Source organism: Branchiostoma lanceolatum, chromosome 2 (genome assembly GCF_035083965.1).
Source record: "Branchiostoma lanceolatum isolate klBraLanc5 chromosome 2, klBraLanc5.hap2, whole genome shotgun sequence".
Classification (NCBI taxonomy): domain Eukaryota; kingdom Metazoa; phylum Chordata; class Leptocardii; order Amphioxiformes; family Branchiostomatidae; genus Branchiostoma; species Branchiostoma lanceolatum.
The window spans coordinates 9,894,390-9,914,735 of record NC_089723.1 but is presented as its reverse complement, the minus strand read 5'-3'; the positions used below and the strand labels follow the sequence as shown (position 1 = coordinate 9,914,735).

Sequence of the window (20,346 nt, the reverse complement as noted above, 5' to 3'; positions counted from 1 at the left end):
GGAGCTAGAATAGGATGGATTCCAGGCTTCTCCAAACCCAGCACTGACCTTGGTTGGGGAGTGTTCGGGTAGCCTGAGTACGGTGAGCCTTTTTAGCTTCTGTACGCTACCCAAGCTCTGCTACCAGCAGTGGAGCTTGGGTAGCGCAGCGGAGCTTGGGTAGCGGACGGAAGCTAAAAAGGCTGGCACTCAGGCTAGTGTTTGGGAGCAAAGTCATGGGAAGGTCCTGAATGTGTGACAGGGGCTTATGTAAGCTTACCTGTGCAGATGTGCCCAGTTGGATCAGCCTCAAAGCCCAAGTTACATTTACATGTGTATCCTCCATTCTCATTCAGACAGGCTCCATTTTCACACAGGTAGGGGTCCATCAAGCACTCATCAATGTCTGGGAGGGGAAACAGCAACATCAGTGCAATCGTACTAGCAGTACAAGGAGATATGTGATCAACCAGGAGTAAAGTATCTGTAATGTTATACGTATATGTCCTTATGTCATGCCTGGGCCTGATATGGGTGTTCCGGACCGTGTGATAACTATCCGTATCACATGAGGTTCTAAAGTTGTATCACACAGGCTTCCATAGAATATTTAGAATGCATTTCAAGCGCGCCGGTTGCGCAGCCGTCAAAGATTTGAATACCGGATTCGGAGGTTAGAATCAATGTTGTTACAGTTTTGTGTTCGAGGACACAAAACTCCCTTTTGGCGCTTTCCGCAATGAAATGTGTTGTTTTTTTTGGGTGGGCATGACATAAATAAAATACAACACGTTGTATTCCGTATCACCCTCGGTCCCAGCCCTCCCGCGGGTCGGATTGCCCTCCGGCCTATGGCCGTCGGGCGATACTACCCTCGGTCCGCTGGTACAAAATGTACCTCGGGTGATACGGAATACTCTGTGTTGTATTCTATATGTAGACTGACCAGGCAACAAGGCACACTCGCTATAAAAATGTGTCAGAGGGCATATCTACATCCAAATTTCCTGAAAAGCCTCACATTTGAATATTATATATATAGTCTTCAGCATGCACCATTTGATAACTTTTTAGAGTTTCTTATGAGGAGGGTTATACAGTCCTTTCAGAACATATTAGACATCCCATCCAAACAAATTCAACCTTGAGAACAGTACTGAAAACAAAAATTTGCTTGTTGACAGATGAACAAATGCTGCTATTTTGTCAAACTGTGCTAAAATTGTGGACAATTTAATGCAGATTGAAGCTATAGTTGAAGATACTGTTGCACAGTAAATATCCTAATCCTAAAGACAGACTCTCTGTGTGTCTTGAAGATATATGGCAGGCTAAGTCAGAACATCAGTTTTGAATTAAGAGTCAAGTTCAATAAGGTCCATATGTGAGAGATCACCTGCTCAAGCATGCCTACCTTGACATTCTACTTGTACCTTTAAGTAATTTGTTTTACATGTATACATGTAAGAAATTCAACTAACCTCTTCCGTCGTGGTCCTTTCCATTTCCATGCATGCATAGCGTCTTGTACTCAGCTGTAATAAAAAGTGAAAGGGAAGTCCTGAGCCTTGTGGGTAACAATGCAAGCCGTGGCAATACTTTATAACGCTGTATAACATTATTGAGCAAGACTTTTACACTTTTACAGATTCATGGATTTGTGTTGATTAGGCCACACCAATTTAATATCTTGGTTAACAGATTTTTTTTTAAATTTTAGCAACAAAAAATATCATGAAAACAGAAGGCTGGGGTGAAAACTTGCACCTGACCCTGTTCACCCCCTGAAATTGTGTGCACCAAAGTACAAACTTTCCTCTGAGATTCTGTTTTCCTGTTGACTTTCCAAACTAGCATTTTTTTTAAAATTCCATTAACCAAGATATTCAAATGGTGTGGCCTTATCTTGATAATCAAATGTCACACACCATTTTGCTGCATACCACATACAAAGCATGAAACATTCGGATGTGCAAAAATATTTGAACTAGAAAACTGCATCTTTGAATGAAATACATAACTGAAGTGACATGGAGGTTGATAACAAGGACATCACATTGCAAGTAAAAAATTCACAAGAATTTAAATTATTAAAAGGCAATACATGTAATAACTATATTTCATGACATCAAAATGGAGAAACATAGACGCTGCAAATATTGCTGTAAATCTTTCGTGGTGGTTTTATTTTAGTTTGTCTCCCTTGCATGACTACTGTAATACAGAATCGCTTCAAGTGCGAATCTAAAACGTTGCGAAAACCTCCTTTTCCCTGCTACTGCAAAATGAAACCACAGCAAAAGTAAATGAAATTTTGTAGTAATTGTTCCAACTTACGACTTGCGACTTGTGGACATGATTCGCAGGGTTCTCCCCAGCCTAGCCCTTTGCCCTTTGACATCATGGCGGTGGCACAGCAACAGGTGGACTTGGTAACTCGCATGTCGATGGGACTAACACACTGGCCACTGCCTAATATGTCCTGATAACAAACTCCTGGCAGGGTATCTGGAAAAAAAGGAGACATCTTTATTTCAAATTTCTTTGATTTAGAAATGATAATAATAATAAAAATAGTCTTTATTGCATATTCCTGCCCAGAAGGGCTAAATGCACAGATGACCACACGTGGTCTGTAAGAAGCATATTGCAAAACATAACATGCTACATTCTAACATTGAAAACTAAAAACCAGACAAACAGTGGACTATCAGGAGGGGTACGGTTTTGCCTGCCAGATTCTATGTGTAATGTCGCATTGGCTTTTTAGCGAATGCCCACAAACGCCCACTCTGGCGAAGTCCACGCTGCACGAATCTAATTTTTTTGCTTGGAATATGTTCAGGTTATGCTCCCATTAATTAATCCTGAGTTTCAAGTCAATCCATCGATCCGAAGTTGAATAAAGCGAACTTGAAGATTCTTACCTGGCTTTTTAGCGAATGCCCAGCAAAAAAGGCTTTTTAGCGAATGCCCACTATATCAGCCAAAATATCGGCCATCGTGACACGGGCCCTAAATCTAACACCATAAACATGTTCAACAAGTTGTCCCCTGAATGTGTACTCAGTTTCCGTGCTGTACACGCCTGTAAAGTCACTTTATTTTACGAAATACACGGCTCGGCCCGCGGGGTAGAGGCCGCTGGTAACCTGTTCCAAATATGCAAATGGCCGCCATATTGGATTTTACGTCCGTCCGGGGCCGTGGATTCCCACGCCGTGTATTTCGTAAAATAAAGTGACTTTTCAGGCGTGTAAAGCACGGAAACTGGGTACACATTCAGGGGACAACTTGTTGAACATGTTTATGGTGTTAGATTTAGGGCCCGTGTCACGATGGCCGATATTTTGGCTGATATATTGGGCATTCGCTAAAAAGCCATTTTTTGCTGGGCATTCGCTAAAAAGCCAGGTAAGACTCTTCAAGTTCGCTTTATTTAACTTCGGATCGATGGATTGACTTGAAACTCAGGATTAATTAATGGGAGCATAACCTGAACATATTCCGAGCAAAACAAATTAGATTCGTGCAGCACGGACTTCGTCAGAGTGGGTGTTTGTGGGCATTCGCTAAAAAGCCTGTCCCGTGTAATGTTGGTGAAGGTAAAAAGTAGTCTCATAGCCATTTTGAGACCGTATAGGCAGTGGGTTGTTATCCACTGTGTCTAAGGCACAGAATTGGAAGGTGGACCCCATCCCTCTTCTTCGACCACCTTTTACCTCACCAATTGAAGTCAGGTACCAATTTTTACACTTAGGTGGGATGAGGAAAGTAGGGTTTAGTTCCAAGGACACAATGTCTACCCAGGAAGGGCAGGAATTAAACCTGTGACCTTTTGATCTTGTGTCCGCTAGCCTAGTCACTCCTCCATTTGTCGCTAAACAGAATGCTGACTGACAAATTTGAATGTTGACTTATAAATGTTAACTGCTAAGTTAGCGATATAACATTTGGACATTTAATCAGAGGTTGAAAACCTTTCTAGTTTGTTTACACATCACAAATGATAAATATATGTATATATATGGGAAAACTTGAAAATACACTGTAAGTTTGAGCACCTTGACATATTCTGCCTGTGATGTCGATGGTCAGCCCGGCCGGACACTCGCAGCGGAAGGAGCCCTGATTGTTGATGCACGTTCCCATCTTGCACATGTTGGGTCTCTCATCACATTCATCAATATCTGATTTAAAAAGTATAACATTGATTTGAAGAGCATGTATCATTGCCATATCACCACCAGAAAGGAAAATCATGCATCTGATACCCATACATTTCAATCTCTTGTATTTTCAAAAACTTGTCTTGTTTGATTTGAATTTATCTTATTTCCTCAAGTCTTCAATAAGCATGGATTTAGTGTGACTATGTAGTGATGTTTACAAGAGATACATTTTCAAAAATTGTCTGTTCTCATCTAATACATGTATTTATGTCATACCTGGGCCTGATACGGGTATTAGACCGTGTGATAACTATCCCTATCACATAGGGTTCGAGAGTTGTATCACACAGGCTTCGAGAGTTGTATCACACAGGCTTCCATAGAATATTTCGAATGCATTTTGAGCGCGCCGGTTGCGCCCCCTTCGAAAATTTGAATACCGGATTCGGAGGTTGGAATCAATGTTGTTACAGTTTTGTGTTCGAGGACACAAAACTCCCTCAACTTTTGGTGCATTCCGGATTGAAATGTGTGTTTTCTCGGGTGTGTATGACATAAATAAAATACAATACGTTGTATTCCGCATCACCCTCGGTCCCAGCCCTCCCACGGGTCGTATCGCCCTCCGGCCTACGGAGTGATACCTCGGGTGATACGGAATACCCCGTGTTGTATTCTATATAATATTATATATTTCCTCAAGTCTAAAATAAGCATGGCTTCAGTGTTATGGTTACCCAAGCAGAGTTTTCCTGATGGTGCCAGCTTGTAGCCTGGGTTGCAGACACACTTGAAGCTGCCATCCATGTTGATACAGACACCATTAGAACACATCCCAGTGGTGTCACACTCATCCATGTCTGCAACATAACAAAAGGGCTGGAGATTGGCAGGTACTCAACAATGAAAACCCATATGGTAGACATGTGTATATGAATGAATGAATGAAAACTTAATTACCGTGTCTTGCGCCACTTTGCGCCCAGCTCATGCGGGCTTATAAGACACCGTATACGTTACATTAATTGCATAAACAAAAGATCGGGAGTACAGAGATAAACATAAACGACTAAAAGCAGAATATGCACAGGGTGGAATAAATATTTGTAAACACTTTGATGTAGATACTTTGATGTAAACTGTACTTAGATCAGATGGGGGGGGGGAATGTACAATAAAGGTCTTAATTCATTTGTTTCTTTGTATGTTGCTTCCTTTCTTCCTTCCTTCATTCGTTCGTTCATTCATTCTTTCATTCAAAAATTCATGCATTCATTCACTCATTTCTAAATAAGTAGTGCATTGGGTAGGAATTCACACTCACTATACAATACCATCTATCAAACATGAAAGATCAGACAGAATACACCCTGTCCTTGGTACTGAAACAAGGGTGTTATGAAAGCTGTGCACTTCCAGTGGCTGCGACATTGTGTTGAACAATACTGTTTAGTGGTGATGCCTTCCAGCTCAAATATGTTGATGTATTGTAGTTTGACTTGTAAATTGTATACAGTCTTACATTGTTAGATCAGAACAGAATAAAACTAAAAAACTGAAAAATAGAATATTTCTTGACCATCAATAACAATAACAAGTCAAAACATTTGTTTTGACTAGCTCATTCACTGTTTTGAACCACCCCTTAAGTTGTCCATTTCAATTCATTTATTACTTGAGAAGGGCTATGTGTAGTATCTCCACAGAGAAAACTCTTTCTTTAGTAACTGACCTCTTTAAAGTTCTACAAAGATGTCTATGCACAAATACATATAGAGAAAACTGAAATGTCCCTGTGAGTATTCACTCTTTCATTCCTCTGGACTGGTTTCATTCCTGTACATCCTGTTGTGTGCGAGAAGTGTGTCCTTACCGATACAGAAGGCACCATCAGGAGCCAACTTGTAGCCCATGTCGCACAGACACCGGAAGCTTCCCTGCGTGTTGATGCAGCGACCGTTGGAACATACACGGCCGTTCTCAAAACACTCGTCAACATCTGTAAGAAAGGCCCATTACATCAATCATCTCAAAATAGATTTTAATTGTGACCCAAACCTTTGCATCGTGAAATCTGCACATCACTGTAAAAGTTGTAGAGAAATCTAAAATATCAAGCAATTTGAGAAACGAAAGTCTAAGATTTTTGATATGATTGAAGATATTTATTAACCAACAGTAGTTCCATCGGAACTGACATACATGAAAACAGATAATATCATTCTGTTTACTGTAAATCACTTGAATATAACGGCAGGAAAATATAGCGGTTGGGGGGAAATGGAGTAGGCACTTAATTTTAAGGATGGGAACAAACATTACTATCTCAAATACCATTGATGAAATATTTGTGATGATGAAATTTTAGCTGTTGACTAGTGACAGTTAAATCAGCTAAAATTAAGTTCCAGTTAACAAATCACAGAATTACAGTATTCTAAACACTTCTTCAAAACAGGCAAACAGGTGTCAAAGTGTCATCTTCCCCCCTTCAGGAAGTGGATACAGCAAAGGAAGAATGGAACAGTGGTGGATTGTCTGGAAAGCATCCTGTCAAAGACTGATGTCTCCCAGAGGCAGATTGTTTATGCAACCCTGCAGAAGAACTTTTAACCTCACAGAAGCCACACCCTTTGTGGAATTCTTCCCTTGATCCCGGATCTTTAACCTGCCTGGAGTCTCACATATTTTCTGTCTTCTCATACATGAATCTTGGCTCTTTGATGGTGCATACTTTGGATATCTTATCCTAACTGATATAACAGAGGTTTGCCTGTAAATGGTTCGACCTACACCACAATTCTTGTGCAGCGGTTTAGTTTATTTCCTATGACAGGTTTCAGGTCAAACAGTATTTGGACATTCCAGTAAATCTTAGGAGTCCACAGAACTGACTGGAGAGCTCTGGCCGAAAATAGAACATCCTGGAGGGAGATGTCTGTAGCCGCCATGCATCTGCCCTGATGCCTACGGTTGATTGGTTGATTGATTGATTGATTGATTGGTTGATTGATTGATTGAATTAAATCTTGTCTAGGATAATGGAATTTACTGCCAGTGCCATTGTAGTTATTTTATCACCGAGGCCAAGAAACATAGTGTAAACATACCACCACTCATCTACTGGCTTTTGGATATTTTCAACCAGATATTTTGATTATTGCTCCTCTATCTGTTTGCAGATTTGTTGTTAGTCAATTTTAGGAAATCTACAAATATTTTTGCTTTCCTGAAATAAGCATTGTCTCTGACATCAGTGCATTAAGTTTAATCCTGATGAAATACTGAAACTATTGGGTTGACAAGGTTATTCAATCTTCAACTGTAAATTACACATAAGCACAGGCAAAGTTGGCAAGACCATCTGCCTTCTGTCTCTACTGAACAACTATCACCTCCATTGAAAGCCTCAAGGAAAAGGGTTATGTCAAAGCCTGATCCCAGGTCCTGTTGCGCCTATAACGTGCCTCAGCTGCCATGGAGGGGTTCTAAATCTTTTGCTACCCTATCTCCTGTTTATTTATTGGAAGCGACACCTTGCTACATTTCTTGGCAGTTAAGTCTCCAACAAGCTACAGGCAGAAAAGGAACTCTTTCACCTCTAACCACAATGACAAGTTGCCAGACACACAGTACAGCTACCAGTGACCCTCAACACAGGGAGGGAATAACACTGTTCAATCAGTACTGCTGTCTGAATCTAGACTAAAGACAGAAAACTCAGGAGATTAACTCTCCTTGTGACGAGAAAATGATGTTTGTCCCCATTGTCTTCAGAAGCCTGGCAGCAGAAGCCTATAGCCAATGTCCTGTTTTATAAAACTTCTTTACTTATTTATTCATTCATTTCATATCTTTTCTTTGAGTCTTTGGAGCGTGTTATCACACAACAGATTTTGCTTTTCCTTGTGACACACATTTGATTTTCCTCAACATTTGATAACCAGGGTTGGTTGGATCTGTATCTGTATCTGTATCTGTATCTATATAGCCGGTATAACCGCCATTAGGCGTAACACACCAGCTTCGCAGGCACGCGGCGCGGCAGCAGCTGGTCATATTACACCGAACGGTCTGTTACACCTAGTCTTTGCATATCTGACTGCAACCGTTCTTTAAAGCTACTTAGTGAGGAAGCTCCTACAGTACTTGATGACAACGAGTTCCATTCTACTATGGTTCTCGGGAAATACGAATTTTTGAACACATCAATCCTTGGCTGATAACTCTGGTACTTAAAAGCATGACTATTTCTGGTCCTCTTCTGAGCTGACATTAGATACTTATCAGTCGGTACGTCCACAAGTTTATTAGTCATTTTGTACATCATGCAAAGTCTGGACATTGTTCTCCTGTCCTCAAGTGACATCCATTGCAGATCTGCTTTCATTTTTGTTACACTAGCGCCCCTTTTATAGTTGTTCGTGCAGAATCTGGCAGCTTGGTTCTGCACCCTCTCCAGTTTATCTATATCCTTCTTTGTGTATGGATCCCAAACTGTTGCAGCATATTCAAGGTTTACCAATTCAAGACAGCCAATGTCTAACATGGAGATGAAAATGAGAAGTAATAATCTTTACAATGGGTTGAGAAAAGCATTAGATTCCACCTGACTGAGGAAAGTATCAGACTCACCAAGGCAAGACAGTTGGTTGGGAGCTGGTTTCCACCCCTTGTCACAGGTGCACTGGTACGAGCCGAGAGTGTTGGTGCATGAGCCGTGGGCACACATGTTGTTGCGAGTACACTCATTGATATCTGAAGCACAAAGAAAAGCATAAAAGTGATGTCATACATTTGTACCTAGCACCAGCATCTGTAAATATTCTCATCAGGTAAAAGGTAAATCAATTCAACATCTATCAATTTTCTCAGGAATTCCTTATTTTTCTTCACTACAGACGTTTCGACAACCTGTCTGCTGTCTTCATCTCCATACGGCTCTGAAGAAAAAAATAAGGTTGCATTCCTAAGGAAACTATGTTGACCTAGCGACATTATGTATCAATTGCACTGCACAATCTTTTCTCTATGATCTATCAATTTAACAAACTAAATTCCCATGCAACAAATATATGTGACATAGATTTGATGCCATATTTGTTATCACAAAACAAACAAACAAACAAACAAAAAGGATCATCAAGTTATTCTTGATCCTAGCTGTATTGAGGAATCAAACATTTTAGGCTTGCTGGATGGTTGCCTGTATAGGGATATCCATACAGCTCAACAGTTGAACTCCTGGTTCCAATTACCTAGTTGCTAACTGGGAGACACCTGGCATTCAATCCTGGGTCAGGGCATCTTGGTTGGGACTGCACCTGTCTTTCAGAAGGGACGTAAAATGCGAGTCCTGTGCTCAAGACGGCGCCTCAAGCATGTTAAAGAGGATGGGCTAGCAACCCCTCCCTGTAAAAATATACCCTGCTACCGAAACAGCAAGATTTGCTGCCGTATGTGCCACTAGGTACGACAAAGGAAGGAATGAACGGTAGTTACCTGTACATGAGGTGCCAGCAGAAGTCAGACTGTAGCCAGAGTTACACATGCAGAGGAAGCTGCCCTGAGAGTTGACACAGCGACCATTTGCACAGATGGAGCCTTTCTGTTCTTCACACTCGTCCATATCTACAGCAAAGGTAGATCGAGATTCAGATCGAGTCTCAGTGATTTTAGGGGTAACAATTATAATGAACCAACATTGCATAATGTATATATGTAACAAAACGTCAAATGTGCCTTGTTCTGATACTTTGAGACGGTTAAAGGATTAGCTCCCCGAATCAATACCCTAGCATCAGGTTCTAAAACCTTAAGATTCTGCTTCTATAAAAACGGTGCAATAGGATGGATGAAAATAGTACATAATAGCCATACTGATTGCTGGTATGAGACACGAAAATGTCCTGGGTGAAATCTCATTAAGACATGCTGTAATTCTTGAAATTTTTGAGGTGGTTTTATGTTTGCAGTTATCATGATGACCGCTTCACTGTTGACTTAAAACCAGTGTTTCGATTACTGCCCATTGTCATAACTACACGACCGCAAACTAAAAACCAACGTAAATGCTCCAATATTATTTCTCCAAACTGCCAAATGAAATCACCACAAACTTAAAAGGTATTTACAGTACTGGATATCAACTCACCCACACAAGCTGGGCTGACAGCATCGTCCAGTCTGTAGCCGTCATCACAGGCGCAGGTGTAGGAGCCGTCGGTGTCCACACACCTGCCATGGAGGCACAGGTTGTTGTACTGCTGGCAGAAGTTCTCCTCAAAAGGACCTGTCCCACCTGGGAATGTTCCACCGGGTCCACCAGGTCCACCTGGGATCTGGGAGAGAGTGGTTGTAGAGCTAGTTTGATGTCTTCAGAAATTTGTATTTTACTACTGTCCAGTTTAAGTTTGGAATTCCACTTTCCCCATTTTGACAAGTGCTAATATTTTCAATATGAAAGCATTTAAGTGAAAAGTGTCTACATATAATTGACAAGCATGATGTACAGTTATGGCTGATAACGATAACTTTCATGAATATTCATTTTGAAAATTTCTTCCTGCAGGAATTCCTGCAGAATTTGCAGGAGTCCCTGCAGGAAGAATTTGTCCTGCAGGAATTTCTGCAGGAAGATATTTTTCCTGCAGGCATCCCTACAGGAGTCCCTGCAGGACGAAGGTAAATTCCTGCCGGAAAAAATCTTTCCTGCAGGAATTCCTGCAGAAATTACCTCATATCTACAGCAATGTCAGTAGAATATGAGTCCTCTTTGCTATACTGTAAATGAAGAAATGTTCGCGGTGGTTTTATGTTTGGGGGTTTTGCGGTGAACTCTCCAGTTAAACCCCACCGCGAAACTTTGGTCATCAGAAAGTGCGAAATGGAATGAAATGGAAAGAAATGGAACAAACTAAAACAGTCCGTTCGTACTTGTGCCCCTCTCCCCACATCTACGAGTGAGCTCAAGTTCAGGGAAAAGCGACACAACAATGCACGCGATTGTGTAAAACATGCGACCAACTGAGCTACATCCACACAGAAATGTTGTGCTTTTTTGGCAAACAATGTCCTAAGCCCTACAGTAGGGTTTGGGCTGGCGTTAGGAAGGGCATCCAGCCATAAAAACTCTTGCTACAAAAAAAAGACTTGATGAGGAGTCCACCATCCATATGCAAGCACGTTCAACCCCCATGTGATGGGGAATAAGAGACGTTAGATTGAATATAGAGAGAGAGTAAGGTCTCGTACCTGTATTACATCGAGTGTACAGTCTCAAAGAATCCGCGGTCTAAAAATATGAATAGGCCCCAACAGGGTGTGTTCATGTGGATGATAAATTGTCTTTAATCGACCCCACCTGATATATAAAGGATTTGGGATGAAAGCTTGTGTATTACTGCCAGGATTAGGTAGGAAAGTTTCAGCATCCGAGTGATTGTCGGACGTGTACAGCTTTTTCGTTCTGAGTGATGCGGCCAGGCCTTGCGAACATAGTGGACAGTGCAGTTATGAATTCCATAAATATCGTTTGCCGGGTCAGATTTTTGTGACATTTTTTTCAGTGCCTCACGAAGAAGTGTGCTCACAGTAGAAAGCAAAATATCTCCACAAAAACTGTTTCTTTTCGGCCATATTAAAAAGTTGCGCAATATAACATGTAAACCAATGGTACGACCTAATTGGGGTAGGAGACCAGAATGCTACATACTTGTCCTCCAGGGATGGGTCTGGTTCCGGTCCCATCAGGGCCATCAGGAAACTGGGGACCGCCAGGGGTCCCTGGAAGTAAGTTTCCTCCTGGGATGACTGGTCCTCCTGGTCCTCCTGGTCCTCCTGGTCCTCCTGGTCCTCCTGGTCCTCCGGGTCCACCGGGCCACCCTGGTCCCGGAAACTCACCCCCGTCTGGATTGCAGTTACATTTTTTGTTACCGTAAAATCCCTGTTTACGTACACACTTTTTAAACTTTTCAAGTCGCAAGCAGGTGCTCCAGGCCGACGCCAAAGTCGGGGTGCTTACGTTAGGAGGGGTTCTTCCTCGTAAAAATCGCATATCAGCTTGAGAGTACGGTACATCTTCATGCAAATGAAGTGTGGAATGCTACCACACAATCAATCAGTAATAAAGAATAAATAATACATTTTCTATCCAGAAACATTTTCTCAGTAACCCTTTAAGTCGGCAAACATCATCAGAAGGATAATCATGTCAACCTCTAACTATCCACCGAAATGCTGGAGAGGGGGTGCATACGTTAGGAGGGTTTTTCTCCTGAACGTTTCAACTCACTGAGTCAGGCCCGCAATTGTCCCCAAATCAGGGGTGCGTACGTTAGGAGGGGTGCGTATGTAAATAGGAAGTTTACGGTATACCGTGATAACGGGGTTCCGGACTGGTCGGTATTTTATGGTATCCCACAAGCTTCTACTTGTACCACACCTGGCTTCCATTGAATAATTTTGATGCACTTCACGTGTAGGAACTGTCAAAATCAATCTGACCAGTATTTTCACCTGTCCATCTACTCAGATACACTTCCACATTTGTCCTTATCTATTTTCATTACTGGAGAAAAGGTGTTTGGTATTGACAACCACAATATTGGAATATAGTAATTACGTAGATTATGAAAGCTAAATGAGCTACAGAATGATGTAAAAGATGAGTACCTGGGAAGCCAGGGCCTGGTCCGGGAAACTGTCCTGTTTAAATTGTTAAACATAAAAATGTCAGAACCTTCACAAGCAGTCACTTCTTATCTACCTACAGTCTTATCATTAGACATTGGTCCGATTTACACACAGGTTTTTGAGTCGAATTTGGGTCAAATCAGCAGCTCCAATTTGACTCAGCAACTTGGAGTAGACTCAGAAAATCAGGCCATAATCCTTTCTGTTACATGATTATTCAAATGCATTACAACCAATCAATCAACCAATCAATCAAATGAATAACTCAATCAATAAGAAAGAGGGTAGAGCTATAGGTGTTCAGATACACATGTACATGTACATGAATCTAGTAGGTATCTGTGATATACTAAAGACAACAGTAAAATACTTAAGACGACAGAAAATGTATTGCTAAGTTTTACAGGCAGGGGACATTAACACTTACCACCAGGACCCCCGGGAAAAGGTCCAACAACAGGTCCACCAGTAAAGCAAAGTTGAGGATAATCGTCTGCAGATGAGATATAAAATATTTTATGAGACATTGTATTCAGCCATAGGCTGAGGTTGTTTGATTTAACTAGAGGGTCACATTGGAATTTTAGAAGAATATTGAATGCTTTTTTATGCGCACGAGACTATAGTGGGTTCCTTTATCGTATACTGTGAATAGTATGCATTTTTTACCTCCTATATCATCTATTGGAAAATAACACCCCCCCTCTGGAGTTAAAGCCCTCGTCACAAATAAGAAATTCAGCTCGGTCGACGTGTTGGCGAGCTTCAAACGTGCATTTTCGGCCAAAGTATGGCCGACGTCCTGTCGATTACGCGGGCTTCGGGCGATTTTTAGAAATAAAAGTTGATCCAAATATTGGCCTTTGACCAGGTTAGTTGATACTGACTTCGTCCATGTCCAAGAGATGGTACCATCTCATGCAGGATTTTTAGTTTTTAGTGTTCGACGGACGTCGCCCGAGATTTTCATTGGAAAATACGGTCGACGCTCGGCGATTTTGAAATTCGGCGAGCTTCGAGCGATCTACAAAGTCGGCCTGCGCTCGCATGAATTGTGACGCCGGCTTAAGGACTCCTTTCAGCTTATCAACATGTACCGTCTGCAGCCTCTGGACAGAGCTGACATGTTTGGGATCCCCAGCCTCTCCCACGTTGCTCACAGCAACAGTCTCGGTAGGTGGTGCGGACAGGTATAGCATTGGCACACCTTCCTGGCGTGGTGAACTCTCGGTAGCAAACGTCCTGACGTTGATCTGAAGGTAAAGTTGTTGGTAGATGTAAACGTATAATATACTGATAAATATACTATCAAATTTTCTTGTAAATTTGTGTTTCCTTATTCAGTTACTGTAGGATTTTTCATGATTGGGCATTTGACTAGCCTGGTAGGTCTCCTCTCCATAAATTGCTATAATAGGAACTAATTAGATACCAGGTTAGCATTTGACGAGGGGAGTTGGGTCAAATGACTGATGCCTGTTATTCAAGGGATACAGAGCAAAGTCTACTACATGTAAAACACAACACAACTCCCCCCCACCCAAAGTTTGTCACTGCAATGTTTGCTAAAACCTTACAAGGGCAAGGAGTAGGAGTTAGGAGTAACATTAAAACCAAAAGTCCCGTAACGTGACATGAAACGAAGAAATCAGGACTACTATAATGTGAGTGGGATTGGAAAAATGCTTACCTATACATTTAGTACCATCAGCATTTATGACAAACCCATTTGGACATGTGCACATGTAGCCTCCCTTTGTGTTGGTGCACTCTCCTCCTGCACATAAGTTTGGGATGGTGTCACACTCATTGACATCTGAAAAATTAAGTAATGATGATACTTTAATCATTTTGGCATGTCTACTGTGGTATCTGACCAATGCATTTTGAGCTTTAAAAAGGGGGTCCCCCGAAAGTACGAAATGGAACGAAATGGAACGAAATGGAACGAAATGGAACGAAATGGAACGAAATGGAACGAAATGGAACGAAATGGAACGAAATGGAACGAAATGGAACGAAATGGAACGAAATAAAACATATGTAACATTATGAAATGAAATACCAGTAGATAGCGAAATATAAGGAACGTTGTAACATTCACAGTAGACGGGAACAGGAAGCAAATATACATATAGAATACAACACGGGGTATTCCGTATCACCCGAGGTTCCAGCCCGACCGCGGGTCGGATCGCCCGACGGCCGTAGGCCGGAGGGCGATCCGACCCGCGGGAGGGCTGGGACCGAGGGTGATGCGGAATACAACGTGTTGTATTTTATTTATGTCATACCTTGGCCATACCCACCCGAGAAAACACACATTTCAATGCGGAATGCGCCAGAAGTTGAGGGAGTTGTGTGTGTCCTCGAACAAGAAACTGTAGCAACATTGATTCCAATCTTCGAATCCGGTATTCGAATTTCCGACGGCCGCGCAACCGACGCGTTCGAAATGCGTTCGAAATATTCTATGGAAGCCTGTGTGATAACCCTCCCGAACCCTATGTGATCCGGATAGTTATCACACGGTCCGGAACACCCGTATCAGGCCCAGGCATGACATAAAGTATAATATAACGTGTTCTATCTCTTGAATCTGTTTGATGATAGTAAATACAATGTTTTTGCCGCGTTTGTGTGGCTTGATTCTTCCCTGAAAATGGGAGCGCCGCGTGCAAAGAGATCCACCGCTCTTTCTTTTGTGTTTACCAACGATCTGCAAATGAACTGCTGCAAATAGCAGGGAGAACCAGCAAACGGAACTGAGTATCGAAGTAAGGACTAGATTAAACAGAAGTCGGTGGTAACATTGCATCTCATAATTCACCAAGAGGGCATGAGACAAGCGTAATTTTATTATTTATACAGCGTGTTTGCGTGTTGCAAATGGAGCCCCGCATGCGGATGAACCGCCAATGTTGCCAGCGCATCGGAACTGTGCACGTGGGCCGGCGTGCTACCGTCAGGTTGAATCAAACTCCGACTTCCAAGTTTTATTTACATACGGTTTTAGTCCGTAACTAGTACGTAGCATATGCATATCTCTGCCACAACGATTTTTATACAACCCATTGTTCGGCTGGTCAGCTGTAGGAGAATGGACCCCTCCGTTAATGATATGCAAATGCGGCTCTGCGCTGCGTCACCAATGTGACATTTCACACTCCATTCAAGCACGGACGTGGACTGAGAACTACCTCTGGAGACCTTTCTGCTTCCTTGTTGACGACAAAACAAAGGGGGTGTGTGTGAACGAGCAGGACATGTATTTCACAGTTCACACAACACGCAAACACGCTGTATAAATAATGAAATTACGCTTGCCTCATGCCCTCTTGGTGAATTATGAGATGCAATGTTACCACCAACTTCTGTATGATCTAGTCCTTACTTCGATACTCAGTTCCGTTTGCTTGTTTTCCCTGCTATTTGCAGCAGGTCATATGCAGATAGTTGGTAAAATCAAGGAAGAGCGGCCGAGCTCTTTCCACGCGGCGCTCCTATTTTCAGGGAAGAATCTAGCCACACAAACGCGGCAAAAACGTTGTATTTACTATTATCAAACAGATTCAAGAGATAGAACACGTTATATTATATATTTGCTTCCTGTTCCCGTCTACTGTGAATGTTACAACGTTCCTTATATTTACTAGTATTTCATTTCATAATGTTTCATATGTTTTAGTTCGTTCCATTTCGTTCCATTTCGTTCCATTTCGTTCCATTTCGTTCCATTTCGTTCCATTTCGTTCCCTTTCGTTCCATTTCGTTCCATTTCGTTCCATTTCGTACTTTCGGGGGACCGTAAAAAGGCACCCAGAGCATTTTATGAGGCTTGAAAACTGAAATTATTCTAGTTGCTGTAATTTTTATGAAATTGACATTTAATGCCACTGTTAACCACATTTGCGTGCGAATTTCCTATCAAAAGAGCTCAAAAGCGACACAAAAATAAGCTACATGGTGATCTTTTAGTTTCACGCGCCTAGTGTTAATAGACCGATATCATAGCCCCACCCACCTCTGTCAAAACGTAGAAATGCAAAATTAAAACATAAAGGTTCAAATATTTGACGGACATGCAGTCACTCTCTCATTGGTCGAACCGCTAATTGTGATGAACAGTCAGGATCAGTCTATTAGGGCTTTGGATTTTCTATCAGTTCTCATCATGTATCTTTGCTCCTTTATGTCGATGTATAATGGTATTGTGTTATTGAAACTTGAATGACTAGAAATTTGAGTTTTTTATTCAAGTTTCAAGCCTCATAAAATGCTCTGGATGCCTTTAAGGTATGATCAGTTTCAAAGTGATTGTTGTGGCACTAAATACAATCTTTGTGCCTGAGATGTAATGAAGTTATCATTACAACATCAGATGTTGGATGATAGAGAAATAAAAGCATAATTTCAAACATTATTGTATGCTTCTTCTATTAGATATCACCCTTGATAATGCAAAATATCATGAAGAGAAATATGATTTTCCATGGCTCAGTTCAGGCATTGTAGCTGTTTATCATCTAAATTTGCAATAGTCCAGAACATAGTGGTTATCAAGAGCACCTGCAAACCACATATCCTGCCCCCTCTCTAGAAAATAGTTGAATGTATGATTTGCACCCTATCCATTTGATACTTTTGTTAATTGTCAAACCCTCCAGACAAAACTGATGTTCAAGTGGCCAAGCAGGCCACAAGGACATACTCACAAGCTAATCAGTGTATCAATACCATATCCATCAAGGGGGAGACCAGGGGGTAAAACCAATGTTTGACATCCTTGTCTGAAATACCTCAGTCATGTTAGGGGACTGAAAGGTCAACATTCCACATTCCTGAGGTTTACAATATCAAGTTTGTTTGAGCTGGGGGAAGTGACTACCCTAACAGCAGTCCGTGCACAGGAAATAATTAGCAAGAAAAATCATTAAGAGTGTGTACAAAGTTTGCAGTACAGCCTTTGATCAGGAAAGGAATAATTCCAAATGTTCCTATCTTGAAAAATACACAAGTTATGTACCAGACAAAGCGTGCATGGAAGGAACCTGCCTGAGCATTTAAAATAATTTTCGAAAACGTCAGTATACATAGGACATAGTAAATCTATATCTGTTATCTATATAGCTGGTATAACTACCTTTGCTTAGTTTATTGCTTAGAAAAGTTACCTTTAAAAATGATTCTGATTGAGAAGATAGACCCAAATTCTTGAAACCATTTCATGACACAATGCTGCTTTGATTCCACCCCCCTATTATTAATCCCTGCTGACAAAGGGATTAATATATACTTTTCTGGCAAAAGTCCAGGTGTTTGAGAGCAGGGCATTCTTTACTTGGGTTACTGATTAAGACAAACTATAATCCAAAGAATTCAGACATGTTGAAGTTGAAAAATGTCTCCATTGCTGCTTACTGATGTGCAGCTAATCATGATACACTGGCAAAGGTGAACAACACTTAAACCTTTAGGCTTACTGAATTTTGTCCTAAATAGCTTGGAAACAAAGGATGGTGATACACAAATGAAGCAAGGAAAGCTGATAGGAGGTTGATAATTGACATTGACCTTGATCTTCCCCAAACCTACCCATAAACCAAATATCATTACAATCCATCTAGACCTTCTAGAAGTTATGCTGACCATACATGTAAGTATACACCCCCACACACACATGCACACAGACAGACACACATGCGCGCACGCACGCACACACACACACACACACACACACACACACACACACACACACACAGATACACATTTAGACACATACATACTAGACACACCAAAAACAATACCTATATGTTTCACGGAGGTAATAACATGTAGGAAACTCAGGAGAACTCACCCACACACTTCCCATCCTGGGGGTCCCTCCGGTATCCCTCCCCACACTGACAAACAAAGGAGCCGGGATTGTTGATACACAGGCCTCCCTGACACAGGTTGGGTATGGCCTGGCACTCATCGATGTCTGGAAGGAAACGGAAACCAAAACAATTAGACTAGGATGATTGAAGACACAACATTAAAGTCTCTGTGCTTTATTATATCATGGATGTTCACAAAGATGGCAGAATAACAAGGTCCTTTTTTCTTGAGTTAATATCGTGTAATGGAGTCATGCAACGTGAACAAAGTAGCGTAGAGTTATGTTGAGCTGTGTTATGATTCAAATATAGCTTTTAATGGTTTTGGACGATGCTTGCAAGGAATAAGATAATGTTACAGAGGCACTGACAGACTGATGGCAGCTGTGGGATGATTTAGTCTTTACTGAGCACAGTGTATCATCATCATCGTTAACATCATTATCCTGGTTTAAGAACAGTATACTACCCTTCTACATTGTATGTGAAGTTGTGGAAAAGAGGTATGCAACAATATGTGCAGTTAAATGAATGTCAGTTGCTAATGTCACAGCATTTTCATTTAATATTCACATGCTTTAAAGAATTAGGTTTAAATTAATCAATGTCATGTCACCTTAAGTTAATGCTTTTAATGTGTCAGTTAATTTTTGAAATATGGCTTTTTACCTATTGTTAAAACCACAATTCAGCCTTGTGCTGTTATCAATTTTTTTTTACCAATAAACCACTAACATTACGCCCCCTCTCTAATTAATATATTTAGGGTATCATAGAATATGTGCCATTAAGATATTGCTTATGTTCCAATACGCAAATTACAACCCCTTCCTTATATCAACTTTGAGAAACTTCTGAAGGCTTGAAAAGGCCAATCGGGTACTACTCTATAGTGTCACTTCAGATCCTAAGTACATGCAACAATTCTTGTGTTTGTGCACAAGCCATTAGTATGTTGTGACAATTACTCTCTACCAACACAAAACAGAGCCTGTGTGTTTACTTTATCAACTCTCCACTTTTGTATGCTACAAAGCAAGCCTTTCCCCCTTTCATGTTTTGTGACCTTATCGGAACTTTAACAGAGGCTCCAACGAATGGGACTTGCAGTACTTGGTGCGGGTTTCTTTCAAGGTTGACCAAACAACGTTAGGGATTCTGATTCCAAGGCCTTTCCAAGCACAGACTGCCCATTGTACGGTAGAGGGAGACATTGTGAGTCTTTAACCATGGGTTCAAGGTAAGACTCCCAGTGAATTACTCCCAGATGACAAACAATGTCTCCTCTGTCAGGAAGAAAAGTGGATCTTAGTGGGGAACACTGAGCAGTGTCACCGGGCAATCTTTGACAAGGTCACAAACAAATCAACTTGGGTCTACTCTCCTTTTATCACAATGTCTGAAATATCAAAAAAAGATCAAGCTTGTAAAGATTATTGTAAAGATTGATGTTTCACTGAAGAAATATTTCAAACCAACAAATATCGTGGATTGTAATTTCAAGAAATGATTAGAATTGGGGTGAGAGGTACGTAATGACGTACCAGTTTGTAGGAACTGTCAGATGGATAGGAGCTTTGTTGGTGGATATCTGTGCTATAAATTACTCTAAAAGCTTGTCC

The 20,346-nt window shown here is 41.2% G+C and overlaps 1 protein-coding gene across 5 annotated transcripts in view; it reads right to left on the bottom strand.

Moving 5' to 3' along the window:
* Positions 1 to 20,346, bottom strand: part of LOC136427407 (fibrillin-2-like) — a 108,316-nt gene that overhangs the window by 50,500 nt on the left and 37,470 nt on the right. For all 5 annotated transcript variants that reach the window (XM_066416235.1, XM_066416232.1, XM_066416233.1 and 2 more), the window contains exons 8-22: positions 18,703 to 18,828; positions 14,536 to 14,661; positions 13,943 to 14,098; positions 13,273 to 13,338; positions 12,825 to 12,857; positions 11,866 to 12,059; positions 10,306 to 10,492; positions 9,654 to 9,782; positions 8,787 to 8,909; positions 6,025 to 6,150; positions 4,889 to 5,011; positions 4,044 to 4,169; positions 2,317 to 2,487; positions 1,461 to 1,514; positions 260 to 385 (exon numbers count right to left, since the gene is read on the bottom strand). In XM_066416235.1, coding sequence (XP_066272332.1) covers positions 260 to 385; positions 1,461 to 1,514; positions 2,317 to 2,487; positions 4,044 to 4,169; positions 4,889 to 5,011; positions 6,025 to 6,150; positions 8,787 to 8,909; positions 9,654 to 9,782; positions 10,306 to 10,492; positions 11,866 to 12,059; positions 12,825 to 12,857; positions 13,273 to 13,338; positions 13,943 to 14,098; positions 14,536 to 14,661; positions 18,703 to 18,828 — 1,866 coding nt within the window. The remainder of the gene's footprint in view (positions 1 to 259; positions 386 to 1,460; positions 1,515 to 2,316; positions 2,488 to 4,043; positions 4,170 to 4,888; positions 5,012 to 6,024; positions 6,151 to 8,786; positions 8,910 to 9,653; positions 9,783 to 10,305; positions 10,493 to 11,865; positions 12,060 to 12,824; positions 12,858 to 13,272; positions 13,339 to 13,942; positions 14,099 to 14,535; positions 14,662 to 18,702; positions 18,829 to 20,346) is intronic.